At 39.7% G+C, this 16,408-nt stretch overlaps 1 protein-coding gene and 2 long non-coding RNA genes across 6 annotated transcripts; 1 reads left to right on the top strand and 2 right to left on the bottom strand.

Annotated features, from left to right (window-relative positions):
- Positions 1–683: 683 nt before the first annotated feature.
- On the bottom strand, positions 684–6,720 carry LOC103315563. 4 transcript variants are annotated; one of them, XM_031924435.2, is made up of 8 exons: positions 6,582–6,720; positions 4,145–6,064; positions 3,715–3,895; positions 3,388–3,621; positions 2,980–3,056; positions 2,383–2,653; positions 2,056–2,297; positions 684–1,978 (listed from the first exon to the last, which is right to left on the bottom strand). In XM_031924435.2, exons 5-8 carry the CDS (start codon positions 2,980–2,982, stop codon positions 1,466–1,468), a joined length of 1,029 nt encoding a protein of 342 aa, XP_031780295.1. In that variant the 5' UTR covers positions 2,983–3,056; positions 3,388–3,621; positions 3,715–3,895; positions 4,145–6,064; positions 6,582–6,720; the 3' UTR covers positions 684–1,465. The 4 variants fall into 4 exon arrangements, with proteins under 4 accessions (XP_031780295.1, XP_032453364.1, XP_008203277.1 ...); XM_032597473.1 differs by having other exon boundaries at positions 3,363–3,621; XM_008205055.4 differs by lacking the exon at positions 6,582–6,720 and having other exon boundaries at positions 3,363–3,621; positions 4,145–6,085.
- A 1,187-nt stretch (positions 6,721–7,907) lies between these two features.
- On the bottom strand, positions 7,908–9,859 carry LOC116738521. Its single transcript, XR_004344661.1, has 3 exons — positions 9,314–9,859; positions 8,130–8,230; positions 7,908–8,020 (listed from the first exon to the last, which is right to left on the bottom strand). It is a non-coding gene; the product is annotated as an uncharacterized LOC116738521 (long non-coding RNA).
- A 374-nt stretch (positions 9,860–10,233) lies between these two features.
- Positions 10,234–11,136, top strand: LOC116738520. Its single transcript, XR_004344660.1, has 2 exons — positions 10,234–10,793; positions 10,883–11,136. It is a non-coding gene; the product is annotated as an uncharacterized LOC116738520 (long non-coding RNA).
- The last annotated feature ends 5,272 nt before the right edge of the window (positions 11,137–16,408 follow it).

Here is a 16,408-nt window from a genome sequence, read left to right on the forward strand (position 1 = left end):
GCGGGCGAAGAAGTGCGGCGCTGCAGTAGCACTGGAACGTTAAATTTCAGGAAATAATTTATCACTGTGCCATGGGCGAGCAGTCAGCACTTTTATTGCTCTTCTTGGGTAGCGCGACGAGGAACCAGCCGCGAGAAGACGGGGAAGAGCCCCCTAGACCAGACATCGCACTGGCTTTGCATATTATATATTTATATCTCGAGGGCGTGTGTATAGATATGATATATGCTCTTTGAGACGAACTCTGATGAATATTCATCGCGCGCAGACGCCGGCAATTTTCGCAGTAGACGAGATTAATGACGACTTAATTAGATGCCCCTGTGCCAGTTCTTGCAACGCGCTGAATGAATCTGAAAAGAAAAACTTTTTCTACTATATGACTTTGACTTTTAGAAGATTTGTTTCGATACGACTTTTTTCAATTTCAATAGTGGAGTTTTCGTTTCATTACTGCTGATTATCATTTGTATCTATACATACATCTTTACTCGAATATTCGGTAGGCTAATCAGTTCCCTATAAAGAATCTACCAAACAGATGGATGAGTTTTCTGTTCCTACAACGAATCAGTGGTTCTCATATATACGTATAACCTTCATTTAAATTAATCATTTTATGTCCAACAATGTACTGATAAGCCTAGAAGATATGATTCGGGATTCAATAATATACCATAGAATAATGATTTAAACATGTTTGATACAATTAATTTGTTATAATATAATGATGATATAAAATCAGATCTTTACAGTACATACTTGTCCCTTAATGCTATACATAAATTATCTTAAAATTACTGTTCCGATACGCACAGTTTCGGGTAGGCGCATCGCACTGCGGATCTATAGACACCGCAGTGTAGACCAGCGACTAATTCAATTTTCAGTAATAGAGCTAGTGCCGCTTTTCTCTTCCTTAGTCCATTGCATTGACTTTTGTACGATGCAGCGTGTATGATTGTGAGCGATATTGGTTGGCAACGCTCGAGTGCGTTAGTTTAGTTTTAAGTAAATTCGAAGATGTAATCACTGTTCCCGACTGGGTTTTCTTCTCGTGAAACTAAACTAGACTTTTTACCACGTCACAGGCTTCGGCTTGAGCGAATGCGAGAGCAGCAAACGTGTTGGTAAAGATGAATGCGAGACTCTGCGAGATGCCGAGTCAATTCTATGGCCTTTCCCCAAAGGAAATTATAAGTATCTGCAATACGAAGTTGGGCATACGGACAAGGCTCGCACGGTTGAGTCTGCAGGCTAAGTGGCGCGCACTGTTTGTCACACAATGCAGTCAAACTATTGTATCCGTGAGAAGACGAAATGGGAGATGTACGCGTTTTTGAAACGAGCAGTGAAGATCGGCGTCGAGCAACTTAAGATTCTGGCAAGTATAGTAATTAAAGTAAAAATAAATAAAAAGCTTAGAAGCTTAGAAAAAAGTTTTACAAACATTAGGAAACGCAAGCTACTTAAGATGGAAGTTGCTTAATAGTGGATTCTGATCCATTAAAAATAAATTAGCCTGCGGTTGGGCTGATGAGCTTGTCTGAGCAGATGCAAACATCTGAGCCGATTGTTGCGAGTTCACTGGTGTCAATACTGCTGCTGCAGATTGCCAGTTCGGTGCTGCCACGAGTGCTTGCAGTTGTCCTTGCAAATACTGCCAAGGTTCTGCTATTGGTGCTGATGTTGGCACCCGCATTTGCATTGGTTGTGCAACTGGTTGTGCTGGTTGCGGTTGTTGCTGCGATAGAGCTTGACAAAAATTTTGTATCGCCACAGATAGCTGGGCTAATGTTGGAGCACCAATCGTTTGCGGTACTGATGCAGAAACCTGACCTGGAGTCAGCTGGCTGAAATTTTGCAGCTGGCCTAATGCTGGTATAGCAGTCGATTGGCATGTCTGCCATTGGTTTGGCACCGGCACCGATGCTGACCCATTTATTGTCATCCATGAATTTTGAAGCTGTCGAATACCCTAGAACATTAACATCACCATCGATAAATTTAGTAATTTAATAGATTCCATTAATATTATTGAAAAATAAGACCTACCCTTTGAACTTCCTCTAATTCTTTTTTCAACTGCTTTTCTTTGTGATGTAAGATACCGCTTAGTTCGCGATACATTTTACGTATATCTATACCATTATGGGTTTCTGATTGGCCATGAATCTGATGGCCTTCGCCGAGATGATTGGACTGTCCTGTATTGACAGCTAAAATGTTCTCTAGAGCTATTCCACTTTCACGGGCACAAGCAGCAAGCATTGCATTGGGAGGAGCAACAACAGTACCTGTGCAACAGTAATAATTACACAGAGGGCCACAATCAGCAACTTTAATGTTATTTAATGCCTATCAATGACACGACAACGTTACCTTCTATACCACGGACATCTGCAGTGCGAGTTTCTCCAGTAGCGCCAGTATTGGTTGCAGAAACATTTTCTTTCCTTTTAGCGTAACGAGCTCTCCTGTACTCGTTTCTACGAAGTCTCTTAACTTCAAGACGTTTCTTTTCTTCAGACTCTGAGTCATCTGCAATCTCTTCGTCTTTGTTTATCCTGTTATCATTAGAACCAGAAGGACCTGCCTGTGAATTATCAGTCTCGCGAGCAATCTGTCCTTGCCTCTTGCTGCTTCTAGTAGTCTGTAAAATAAAACACCCAAATCAATAGAAGAACATAGCCAGTTCCATGGACACCTAAAATTTTTAGATCATGTTTCGAAGAGGCGAGGCTCTTACTTCCCACTCTTTTGTCGCACGTCAAAGTAACTTCAAATACAGTTTATTGTAAAAAATAAGAAGTATCATTTTTTGAAACCGTTCAGATGTAAAAACTATAGCGTGGCGAATAAGGGAGTACCAACTTTACGTTATAGACACAGTATTTTTAATATCGACATATAGTAGGGGTTGTCCGATAACAGATTAAGTTTCTCTATGTACAGTGCTACTGGCTGCTACTGACTCACCATAGCACAAGGAATTTCTTCAATGTCCGTCTGTTGTTTACTGCTTTCAGTGGAAGATAGACTCCTAGTTTCGCATTCTACAAAGTATACCAAGAAATGAGATTCACATTCTCGAATATGCATCGAAACGTATTTTTCAAAAAACATAGTGTGGGTTAAACCATGTTCACATTTTTAGAAGATTATTTTAGGGACTTGCCCAACTACAGAGGTAGTGTGATAATTTAAGCAGCATTTAAGGCTTACTGTAGTTCAAAGCAATTAAAGTTATTTTAAATGAGTCAGTGCTAGCTGACCAACAGATACTAATTGTAAGTTTACATTTTTTTCTAGGGAATAGGGGTGCAGCTTTAACAAATATAATATAAATAATAAGTAATTACCATTTCTTGGTAAACCTTCCCTTACCATGTCTTGCCCTGATGTGTACCTATTCAAGATACCTTTTAACATGAGGGAATCACTGCTTAACGCTGAAGCCCTGTATCCTTAATTCTAGAAATGAATTAAAAAGACAAACTAGCGACTTCAGCATGCGTGCTCAGAATGCTTTCTCAAATAATGACGTGAGCTTTTTTTGTAATTTTGGCGGATTTCAAAGAATTCAGCTATGATTTTGCTGTAATGTCCTCTCGCTTAATACTATAACACATAATAATGGACATAATTATATTAGACATTAATACTAGAAACAGTTGGTGGAAAAATCATGAAATTAGCATGTAAAACATTTACTTTTGAGGATTGGAGCGTGCGCAAAACGCATGAATGGGAAGATAAATCTGCTACGTCGCGACAATGGAATGCATCGCGTCCTTTTCCCTCTCTCCCGTCCTATACAGTCCCCCACCAAGTGCCAGCCACCAATGCGCGTCTCTTTCTTTTTCTCACTCTCTCAATAATCGGGAATCAGGCCCTGCACGCATAAAATAAACAAATTATTTATACCCATTCATCTATCTGAGTAAAAGTAAATTATATTGGCTAATTTTTTTATAATATTGTTTGGCACTCGTAAATTTATTGTCTGATGCAGCGTTCGATGAAGCATATAAGTTACGCTGAGCTTAAGAAAGCACGAAAGAGATGAACAAAGAAGCACGAGAGTCAGGGACGAAAGAAACAGCTGAGTGAATCACATTCGAATGAATACGAGTATACTCACACAATAAAGCGAGGTTTTTTAAAAAGCTTGTTTTTATGTATCATCACACACTCTGTGAAAGGCGCGGTCGCGATGAACGCACGCACCATGCTTCCGATTCTGAAGCCGTGCCTCGACTGGCAACAGATTTTGTCCAATGCATTTTCTCAGACGCACGCTCCTGGCGGATGCAGAAGAAACTAAACAACTCGCAATACTCGCAAGTTCCGTAATAAATAGTGATCAACTTTTGAGGACAAGAATATATTTTTTATATCTTGACGACTAGCCGGTATAATCGGTACACAGCTCGCGTCGATCCTCGTTTTTGACTAGTTTTTATCAAGGTCACGCACAAGCGTTCACGATCATTCGAATGTGTGGAAGATTATCATTAAGTATTTGTTTATGAACTGTATTCATACAAATTTTGTTACCAACTGACTTTCTTTATTAACGACGTTTTCTCTCCTTATGCTTTGTTCCTTTTGCTTATTTGATGTTTATACTTCTTTGAGTCATCATATGTATTACAGCGACCTTTTCTTACCGTTTCTGTATTAATTAAATATTTTCAGATAAAAATAATAGTAAGATTTCACGATTTTATGATTGATAAGTAATGATTGGTGTTTACGTTTATTTAATACGCTAAAATTGTACAAATAAAAAGAGTGAACATTTTTTAAATTTTTGCCATTTTTCATTAGTATCATATTGTAAATATTTAAGGAATAAGTTCAAATAAGGAATATTTTGCAATTGAAACAACACATGTCACAACCATGAATTTGGAGGTCGTCATGCCGAGTTTTAAAATATCACACTTTTTTATCTTACATTATTAATAATATGATATAAAATGTAAAAACACTTTGCTATTTAAAGAAAATTTAAAAATACACATCTGCTTCTTAGTTACGCGACACAAAGAATCATTTCATCAGTCTGGGGATCCCCGTCCTATGACGTCATACTCGCGGGAATTCCCTTCTCTCGAAAAACAAACAGCTGGAAGTACTGTAGGAGACGCGTTTATTCGCACGGTACAGTTTTCTTAAAGCTTGATACCATATGTATTAAAACTGACTATAACGCGAGAGAAAGTTATCGACTCCATGTGTGGAGGCTCAGATGCAGACTGAGCTCTGGCGTGTTTTCTACACGATTACTCATCATATCGTTTGAGAGTGGGGAATAGTTATACGGGATCGAAAGAGTTTGTTTCTTGGATGAATAGGCAAGGGGTAGATTCGGTGGGAATGATTTCTAGACACTAGCGAATCTATGCTAGTCAGTACTATAAAATAGCGTACGATACTGGTGTCGTAACTTGTCCATTACGGAAAAATGAACTGCTTTACATTCCAACAAGCATTACGATATTATGCGATTTACTTAGAATTGCTTAAAATGGGGGCTGACTAATCATTGATTCTGATTGATCATAGTACAAGTTAGTCTGCGAATGAGCTGATGGATTTGTCTGAGCAGATGCAAACATCTGAACAGATTGATGCACATCCACTGGTGCTTCTGCAGGTTGCCAGTGGTGCTTGCGGTAGGTAGTCCTTCCAAATACTGGCAAAGCTCTGAGAGTCGTGCTGTCCCTGGTACATACATCAGCACCGGTTGCCAGTTCGGTACGGTAGCTGGTGATAGTCTCAACGCATTTTGTCCCGCTACTTGTGGGTATGGTGTTGAGGATATAATGCGAATCGGCCGTGCTTGACTGATATTTTGTCCTGTCGCGGTCTGCTGGGCTAATCTTGAGGTACTAGTTGTTGAGTGTGTTTGATACTGATTTTGCACTGGTGTAGAAATCTGACCTGGCGTTTGATGGCAGAAATTTCGCTGCTGGCCTGAAGTTGGCACTCCAGTATTTGTTGGGCGTGATTGCCAATGGTTTGGCAGGAATACTAATGTTGGCGTTACTGTTGTCTGCAATGAGTTTTGAAATTGGTCCTATTGCAAATAATGATGTTATTTTATGACGTTATTAAATTCATTTTGTGTGGCACAACCCTCTCTTTAAAAACTATGATTAAATGTTTTAAAGTCGTTAATAAAGCGTTTTAATTGGTTGAAAAATAAAAACTCAGTCCGAATGGTGCTTATATTTAGAACTTTTTATATTGATTTGATTTTTTAGTTTGAATATGGTTGAGCTCTATCTAAATAATTATTCAGTTTTTAATTTTATAACTATTTTGAAGTTCGTATCAAATAAGTAATTATGTAAAAAATGCAACTACCATTTCAATATTTTCTTAAAAATTTAAATAAATAATAAATCTGTTGCTATATTTCGTGGTATAAGTATGACTGTTAGAGCGGCGATGGCTCGTGATAAACCACCTTCCTTACACCCGAAAGGTCGTGAGTTCGTCATCCCATCATCGTGATCTGAACCTACACTCTGGATACTTTCGAACTATTTTTGAAAAATAAGACCTACCCTTTGAACTGTCTCCTGGTCTAACGCTGGCTGGCAAACATTTTGTACCTGACGCTAGCGCACCAGTTGGTTGGCGCGTATGCATTTGATTTAGTACTGGCGCCTGTGCTGGCCCGGATGTTGTCTGCGATAAGTTTTGAGGCTCATGAGCATTCTAAAAACAAATGATATGAAAAAATAAATACATATTTTTACATGTCCAAAGATATAAATTATGCTACTATTTTTTGAAAATAATACCTACCCTTTGAACTGGTTCCTGTTCGAACGCTGGTTGGCAGACATTTTGCATGGCCTGATGCTGGCGCTCCAGTTGTTGGGTTCTGTGTCTGCATTTGATTTGGTACTGGTGCCTGTGCTAGCCTTGGTGCTGTCTGCGATGAGTTTTGAGGCTCATGAGCATTCTAAAAAATTGATATATAATCATCAAAAAAGAAACTAATTCATATTTTTACGTGTTCAAATATATAGATTATGCTACTATATTTGAAAAATTACACCTACCCTTTGAACTGGCTCCTGTTCGAACGCAAGTGGGTAAAAATTTTGCAGTTGGCCTGATGTTGGTGCACTAGTTATTGGACGAGTCTGATTTGAGTTGGTCATGGTCAGCCTTAATTTTGATCGCAACATTTCATCAAGCTTGACAATTTGCTTACAAAATTAATACAAGCATCAAACAAGGAATAAATTGATATGTTTAAGAATTCAAAGAATTATATTGCACTTCTATTATTAAAAAATAAGACCTACTTTTTGAACTTCCTCCAATTCTTTCTTTAATCCTTTTTCTTTAAATTTCAAGCAATTCAATTGTTCGAGTTCGCGATTTAGTTCAGAAACATTTGTAATATTATGGATATCCGCTTGGGCCTGAGTATGATTTCCTTCACTAAATCTATTGGACTGTCCTGCACTAACAACAGGGGTAATACTGATGCCTTTAGAAACCGTTAAGTTTGTTAGGGCTAAAATGTTCTCTGACATTGCTCCGGTAGCACCGGCATGAACTGCATCACCTGAGTAACAGCAATCACACGGAGGATTAAAATCAGCAGCTGCATTGAAACTTAATGGGATTAAATGGCTACCAACGACAGCAGCAGTACTTAACTTCTGTACCGGCGTCATCTGTAGCGCGACTTCTTCGAGTAGCAGCCGATGCAGACGCTGAAGAGGTGGTGGTTGCACCAGCAGCAGCACCTATTTTGATAATTACGAGAGTAACCAAACTGAGTAAATGCTATCAAATTCAATTTTTAATGTCAAAAGAATTCGTCATTGATTATACCATTGGCATTAGAACGAGAAGGTCCTGCTTGTGAAGCATCGTTCATTATGTCGTCACTTTTGGAGCGAGAAGATCCGGCCCGTGCATCATCGGTCTCGAGTGTTATTACCTCTCGATCATTCTGCCCTTGCCTACTGTTGCCCTTAGCCTGCAAAATGAAAAAAAAATTCAAACAAAAGTAGTACAGTAACTATGATACGTTATCAGTTAGGTTCCAAAAAATAGTTGACTTGAAAAATCAACTGAAGGATACATACCTGCTGACGAGCATTAGCATAAGGAAGTGTCCGAATTTCCGCCTGTTGCTTATTGTTGCCACCGGAAGACGAACTCTTTTTGTTGCTGCTACTGCTGTTTTCTGCAAGTCATACAAAAATATTAAATCTACTCACTTCGTGCTTTTACGAAAATTTTTACTGACCACTTTCTTTACTTAATTTACTACGCATCTTTTGGTGTACCGTGGACTTGATATTATATGAACAACTCGATTTCCCATTGCCGAACACCTGCTCATCGTCTACGAGAGTACCAAGAATTTCAACCGATTGACTTAACCGTTAGATAGGTCAGCGCGAGTTAAGCAATAAATAAAAAATTATTAGTTTACATTTTTACCAAAGGTGTTGCTTGAATAAATATGAGACAGGTATGAGATGAGTACTTGCTACGAACTAATGAGCCTTTCTTCATCTTTAGCTTGGGCTGTTTATCCAACAAAAATGTCTTGGATGATACAAAAATAACTGCGCAAAGCTAGAATCCTTTGTCCTGATACTAGTTACAAGAATAAACTGGAACAATAAGCGTACTGCTTAAGTTCTTTAAAAAATTAATCATATAAATTAAAAAATAATGATTCGATCCCTTTCTATAAAATACTGATAAGTGGGGCCTCGCGTAAACTGATATTTATTGTGTAAAAGGGCAATATATACGTTAGCTACTTCTTGATTATATCCATCTTTCTCATACATCTAAAAAATTTAGGCGAGGGTAGAGTGCACGAGATGAGGATCTGCGACAGCGCGACAACGGAAACGCATCTTTATCCCTCTCTCCCGCTTCGCGGTCCCCCTCCAAGTGACGGCGGTCGATGCACGTCTTTTTATTTTTCTTGCTCTCGTTAACCGGGAATAACACTCTATACGGCTAATTATTTGCTATTCTACATCTATGAGTAAAAGTAAATTATTAATTTTTTTAATTTCTTTTTTGAACTTGTAAATTAACTGTCTCGTCCAGTGTTTGATGTATTATTATTATTGTTGTATGTTTTCCTTTCATTCCCGGCATCTTAACGAAGCCCGAAAATTCCACGTATAATACTGAATCACAAAGAAAAATAAGAGAGAGATAAACAAAGGCGCATCAACGTCACTAAAAGGCGAAAGAAAGAGCTTATTATATCACATTTAAATGAACGCAATAATATACTCACGTTTAAGAGAAACTTTCGAATCGATGCGAGGCTCGTTGGATCCTGATTTAAATGCAGTGCTATTTTTATCCTACTCGAGGTGCGGCCCACGCACAATGCTTCCGACTACGAAGCTGTGCCTCGACTGATGACAATTTTTGGTCGTGCATTTCTTCAGGCCCACGCTCCTGGCGGATGTATGAGAAACTCAAAAACTCTTGATATTTACAAGTTCAATAAGTAATGATAATCGAGTTTTAAGGACAAGAGTTGCCCCTGGCATTCACACGGGGAATTTATTTGATGACATCACAAAGACTGCTCTAAAATGAAATTTCATTCATGCTTATCCGATGCGTTGAATCGAATATACTTTCCACCAATAGATTACCTCGTCAATTTTAATTATCATTATAAAGCACACATCTAATAAAAACATTTCATAATTTACATTTCCGCTAGTTAATCACGCGACGCACAAAGAAATCTCTCGACATTCTGGGGATCCCCGTCCTATAGCACCTTCCCGGGGATTCCCTTTCCCTTAAAAAATAAACAGTGAAAAAACTTTGAGGTTCGCTTGCATCGCACTTATTCGCGCGATGCAGTATTTTTCGAGCTTGAGACCAGAATATGAACCGCATTAAACGTGTCAAAACTGACTACCACACGCGAAAAAGACTCGACGCCTCGTCTGACGTTTGAGAGTGGGGAATCCCGACAGTTATGACGAAACGAGCCAACTCCGCGTCGCTGTTTTATTTCGGGTGGCTATGAAGAACACGTGAATTCGTTCCTCGGATTAGTGGGTAAGGGAGGGGAGAGATTTGCAGGAACAGTATCGCTAAGACACGCATTGCATTATCGACTACCACCCGAGTAGAAAGCCAATCCGGATAACCTTAGTTTTAATTAGGCCCTGATCAGGCTCGCCTGTATAAAACTTCAGGCGCCACATCAGGCATAAGACCCCGCCAAGATCCGGTCCTGCTCCGGATTTTCTGTTAAAAAATTTTTTTCTAATCAGCACCGTACAGTTGCCGGAACACTCCCTTGATGCTGAAAGTTTTCTGTACCACGTATTAGTGCCATATCATTGCCGGAGCATGTCCTTAAAAAATGTAACATAACCTGTGTAACATAGCATAGTACTGTGAGTAAGTGCATCGATAGCATCAGCTAAATAAATATTGTTAATATTAAAAGTATATTTGATAATAGAGGAAATACGGACATTCATTATGTATAGAGTTGCACAGAGCAGGAAACTAAGAAATTGTAACTATCAACTAAACTGTTATTATATTTAACTACATATTTATAATTTTTTACAGAAAGCTCACCTTATATGCACTGTTAATGCAGATAATAAGGAATTTCTGAATGAATTAACAAAATTATTGTTTGTCCAGGGAAATACTTACGTCTCACACAGCACAAAGATTAAGTAGTACAAAGAAACCTATTTTTAAGTCAACTAATTTTTATATATGTTTGAAAGGTAAAATTGTTACTTTAAATTACGAAATATTTTATCTTTATCTTTTCTTTTTGTCAAACTTTGATTGATAAGTGTATGATTTGTTTTAGATTCACTTATGCATGTGTATTCGGGAAAACAAGTTATAGAAGATGAGGTGTTATGTAAAATAATTGGGGCTATCATTAATAATGCCTACGATTGGGAAGGTCATAGGCATAAAAGGCAAAGACTAAACAATTAAGTTTTTTTTAAAAGTTTTGTATTTCTGTAACAAAGTTTTGTATAAGTTGTCCTTATTTCAATCGAAAATTTGTATTTTACATAATATAAGAAAAATAAATAAATAAAATGTTTAATGCAACATCACTGTTTGACTTATTTGTTAAAACACCCTATGAATAGTGTTTTCCATTATTACTGCAAGCATTCAGGTCCCGATCAGGTCCTGATCTGGCTCTGATTTTAAGACTACTGAAAATGCCCGTATAAGAACCTGACATAGTCCTGATTTTAAATGGCGAAGTAAAAAATATTGTTCATCAGGCATGACGGATCATTGCCTGGTATAAGCCTGAAATAAAATCAGGTCCTTATCGCCGCGGGGTCTTATGCCTGATTACGGGCCGGAACCGGTGCCGGATACGGACCTTTCTTATGTCTTCAGGCACCTTATCCGGTCCTGAATTTACCCGTGAATGAATTTCTACTCGGGCAGAGGACGATCCACAGTAGTGGGATTCCCCGGTCAGATAGCGTATATACATAAGAAGGCGCTTCGCAAAGCATCATCTAACAATTAGTATGCTGCTCTCACCTCGCGTTGTTTTCATCTTCCTTCCTTTTACGAGAGGTTTTTTAGGTCTGTTCGCAAGATCTATGGCCTCGATTATTATTCTTCCTTTCACCTTTATCGAATCGATTCAATTTCCATACGCTTACTTTCCATTGCAATTCCCGTTAATACTACCGAGAATATTACGGAGCGATTATTCGCATAGAACTCTGCTTCGTTAAGTAGCTGCCGATGATCCGCTCTTATAATTGTCGGTCGCATATGATTTATAACTTACCCAATGTCCTAAAGTGGTTTTAAAGTAAAAACATTTGCAAAAGAAATAATAAAATAATGCTAGGGATAAAACGTGTTTGGGGTTTACAAATTTATTGAGATTACTGTATTTAATCAGGACTTTTTATATTTACAAAGGCTTAATGAAAAACACAATATTTAAAAAAAGCTTTGTGAATACACCTATTATGAAAAAAAATCAAGGAGCCATGCAATTCATATATAAAATATATATACTTTTTAAAATATTTCTTAGTCATTTTTCAATTTCTCCCTGCACTTATGTACTATTTATTCACATCCTGCCATACCTGGTATCTCCTACCTTTCTTGCCCTCTACAGCCGCATTTGCACTGCACGGCGCTAGCGCCTGTGCGAAATTGCTCGTATTTCAAATAAAGTGCACAGCCACATGGCGCCGAGGGATCTGATTTCACGCGCTCGCGCCTCCGATGTAATATTGTTCATTCACAAATAGCCGGCCGGTGTCCACCATTAATCGAGGCCGCGCGCACGCGTGAGATAATACCAAAGCACGCGCGCGCGCGCTTCGAGGGCGAGATAGAGACACGGAAAATGGAAAACGATGTATACGACATCGATACTCATAGAACTTTGGCACACGATGCAACAAGCCATGTAAATCTATACATCGCTCTCACCGAGCAATAATAGAGTCGATGAATTTTTGTTCTCTGCATCGCTGCAGCTTTTTCGAATAAGGCTTGATTGCGCGCGGCTTAATATTCCGTTTTATCGCTGCTCACCTGCTGCTTTCGCGCACTGTGTCATGATGATGGATACGCGGACTGTTTGCTCGTTTAGCGCCGCTGCGCAATATGAAATTCAGTGCTATGCACGCGCACGTACTATTTGCCGGAAAAATTGTACACTTCGCGCGCGAATAAAGTTGATGCGAATTGTGCACTGAATTATTTTTGTATGAATTAACGAGATGGTATACGTGTGAATTTAATTAATTAAAAATGAAAACTTTAATATACTTCCAGTAGAGAAAGACTCGAGCAGAGCACTGGCACACGAAAGCAGCTCGCACTCGGGGTTCGTCCGGCAGTCGCGTTTTTTGCGTTTCCTTCTCCCGCTCTCTCTTACTCTCGCTCAGTAGCCAAAAGTTCTTGGGTTTGCCTCTGCACTCGCGCTAAGTGCTCTAAGTGGTTTACCAGCCGGCTGCTTGCGGAAAAACGTACGCGCGCTAGAGACGCTACCGTGAGAAGGTGAAACGTGCGGGGCTTCTTTATTACGAGGTATAAAACGACCGTTTTCGTCGCACACATTTTGCGAACGAGTAATGAACGATCTTTCTAGCTTTTAACTTACATTAGAACTTTAATTATGAGCTGGTCTCACGTTATCTTGTATAATGCAGTTTGAGTTTTACGTGATCGAAACGTGTTCTTTTTTTTCTTATAAACGAAATTGCAAACAAAGAAATAAATTACTCCATGGAATTGAATTGCAGAACCATGCTTTCGAAAAAATTTCCCAGCGCAGTTTTCAGTTGAAAGTTTAGCAGTATATACGTTTTATCGCTTCTCGCGCTCGAGATGGGCGCTGCATTCTCGGTCATTTCACGACAACGAACGGACACAAATTTTCCATCTTCTCGATGTATTTATGGCTTCTCTTCCGACATTTCGTATTAACTACTAGCGGTGATATCATTTCAGACAATAAATCACACAATCCGCTCGGGGAATTTATTCCGTTCCGTTCGCTGGCGCTGCTGCCACTTTTTCTGCCGCTGGACGGTACTAAATGCTGGGAACGCGATGCGCTCATCATTTTAATGTGACTTATATTTGACGACTATAACGCGGCCGCAGGTATAATGCGATGTTATTGCGCGAGTGGAATGCATGATGAATATTTACATTTTTTTGAAAATATGCATCGAAAAGCCGTCAAATATTTCGTATGCGACAGCTTTTTCAAACTCTTTGTTGTACTTCAGTCAGTTGTATACATGTATGCAATAGTCAAATAGCTTGAAAAACTCCGAAGCATCGGGCTTCTGAAAGATTACTATGAAAAATACTGCCACAACACTTTTTAAGAAATACACGTTATATTATTCGGGAAACGAATTTAGTTTCACAGTCAGAAATACGACACAGGAGCAATAAATAAATACATTAAGGGAGAACTTCAAAGAGTACTTTACATTTCCCGCACTTGTCGAGGCAAAAATTTCGCGCATAAGGAGAAAGTAAATAGTGGTAAAAGCAATAATAAGTACTTCTTGGTTTTTTAAAACGCCAGGGCAAAGTTAGCGAAGAATAAAGAAGAGAAGCAAAAAATAATAAAGCACAGCATAGTTCTCAAGTTTTGAAGAAAAACTTGCTCAACTTACAATTCTAAGTGGAAAATAAACATTTTTTAACCGCCGAGCTTTTATTTTAAAAAGAATCAAGCTTGAAAGCTTTTTCCCTACAGATTGAGAGCTTAAAAATGTTTGCATATAACAAAAATGACCCTCAGCAATATCAAATTCCTGTTCTAATGGTAATCTAACGCTACTTATCACAAGGGCTGAGAAAAATCGAATCGTTCTGACAGTCAAGCGTCAAAATCAGAACGAATTAACATAAAAAGCTCTCGCAACACGATGTAGGTCAATCATACATTTTTATCATTTACCTTCGCTACTGCATTGTTCTACACTGGTAATCCGTTTCAAACGGCGCATGGAGTGACGCAGTCGTTCGAGCAGGGGAAATTCGCAGCGCATATTAAACGTCGTTGATTCAATAACGGTCTTTAATTCTCATTCGCCTCTCGTGTGCTTAGCATCAAAATGTAATCAGCTGCATGCAAAAGCGCGGCCGCTGAAGGAAGATAAATTTCGCGGGCACGAGCTGAAGAGGCAAGCAGGAACCAGATATTTGATGAGCCCGATCCTTCTATTATCGAGAAATTTTCATCCCCTGTATAAACTGAGCTTAACTGAACTGCTACGAAAGCCTGTTCTTTTATCGTTATAATTAATTATACATTTATTTAACTTATTTACTTTCTTTCTCTGCTCTCGAACTCAGCAGATTAGTGAAATTGGCACCTTAAACCCGCGACACTCTAGCAACAAGAGCACCAATCGCACCGAGAGAATCAACGTACCCCATGGCAAACAATAAAACGTCAAAGAAGAAGAAGAGTACAAGCAGATAAGCAAAGAGAGCTTGCGAGAGCTTTAACCGTCGTCGTAAAGTGCTCGAGCCAGAGGACCGCGTAAGATGAAAGAGGCGCACACTGTTGAGGACACGAGCTGCCGATTACAAGATCCAACGAAGAGGGAAAGTTCGAGGAAGAGAAGAACGGCAGGTAAACTGAAAATACCCGAGGGGCTTTGATGCAGAGACGAGTGGTCGAAAAAATGGCCCGTCTTTGCAAGCTGCTGGAATATCCACCACAAAGGGAGAACTTATTTTGAAAGGGCGCGATCGCGATTAAGAGAGCTTGATTCTTTTGCGGTGGTAGGCGACGTCGAAAATTGATTGACGCGGAGTAAGAATTCAATCCACGAAAGCTTAATTATCGGGTAGTGGTTCTACTTGAGACTAGAGTTATGAGTCGATTTTGAAGAATAGAGTTTCTTTGTCTTTATGATACGTAAGTAAGGCACGAGAAATTTCTATCAACTACAATTATACATCTCTTGCTCGTCATTCTCATCCGCCTTTATACCCACAATTACTTTGCGCAACCTGGAGTTCCCGTTCAATCCGATGAATCGAGAGAGAATATAATCGAGCAGCGCTCTTTCAAATGCGAAATCGATTGACTGTACGAAGGAGCAACGACGGAGCAGCGTAGCACCGGCGACGTCGGCCCAGAACTTCCCGAGCTTCAAAGTTTATTCAGGTCGTCATCAGGCCGGGACGTTCCTCGCTAAAGCCATCAACGCGTGCACACACGTACAAACGGTCGCGTATTTGCGCGTGGCCATAGTGCAGCTAAAGGAGTCGGCAGGTGAGCAGCGCAGCGACGAGGGCGAAAGAGAGACAGAGATAGAAATTCACGCTCGGGGACTGCAGTTCGGGGCTGCACACATCAGCATTGTCCGGCCAGTGCTTGGGTCAACACGTCGACAGGGAACGTCCATTACTTCATCAAACTTCCAAAGCCTCTTCCGCACGAGTGTATACCACGTACTAGACACACGTGTCGACTTGACTGGTCAGCGCCAATCTGTGCTTCCACTACTGGGATGTAGTTATATAGCAACGACACTTGTACGTGTAAACAGGTTGACCCTTTGACCGTCCGCAAATGCGATAGCATCTCTCTCTCTCTCTCTCTCTCTCTCTCTCTCTCTCTCTCTCTCTCTCTCTCTCTCTCTCTCTCTCTCTCTCTCTCTCGCTTGTACCTACACAGACACGCACGCGTGAGACGTTGTGCTACTAATGCTATTGTTGGCGCTTTTGTCGAGAGGCTACCGTAAGCCCGTCCTTCTTTATTCCACTGATTGCGGTACTCGTGCTCTGATATTCGTTACGACGCGTAGCTTTGTAACAGGCGCTGCTTGCTTTGACGTTTTTAATTGCT

The sequence above is a fragment of the Nasonia vitripennis genome, chromosome 2, assembly GCF_009193385.2.
Source record: "Nasonia vitripennis strain AsymCx chromosome 2, Nvit_psr_1.1, whole genome shotgun sequence".
Classification (NCBI taxonomy): Eukaryota; Metazoa; Arthropoda; class Insecta; order Hymenoptera; family Pteromalidae; genus Nasonia; species Nasonia vitripennis.

Coding starts and splice junctions, on each gene's coding strand:
- LOC103315563 (XM_032597473.1), bottom strand. CDS start 3,432: ATGTTAAAAGGTATCTTGAATAGGTACACATCAGGGCAAGACATGGTA. Junction 3,057..3,362: donor GGAAGGTTTACCAAGAAATG/GTAATTACTTAT, acceptor TATACTTTGTAG/AATGCGAAACTAGGAGTCTA. Junction 2,654..2,979: donor AAGAAATTCCTTGTGCTATG/GTGAGTCAGTAG, acceptor TTTATTTTACAG/ACTACTAGAAGCAGCAAGAG.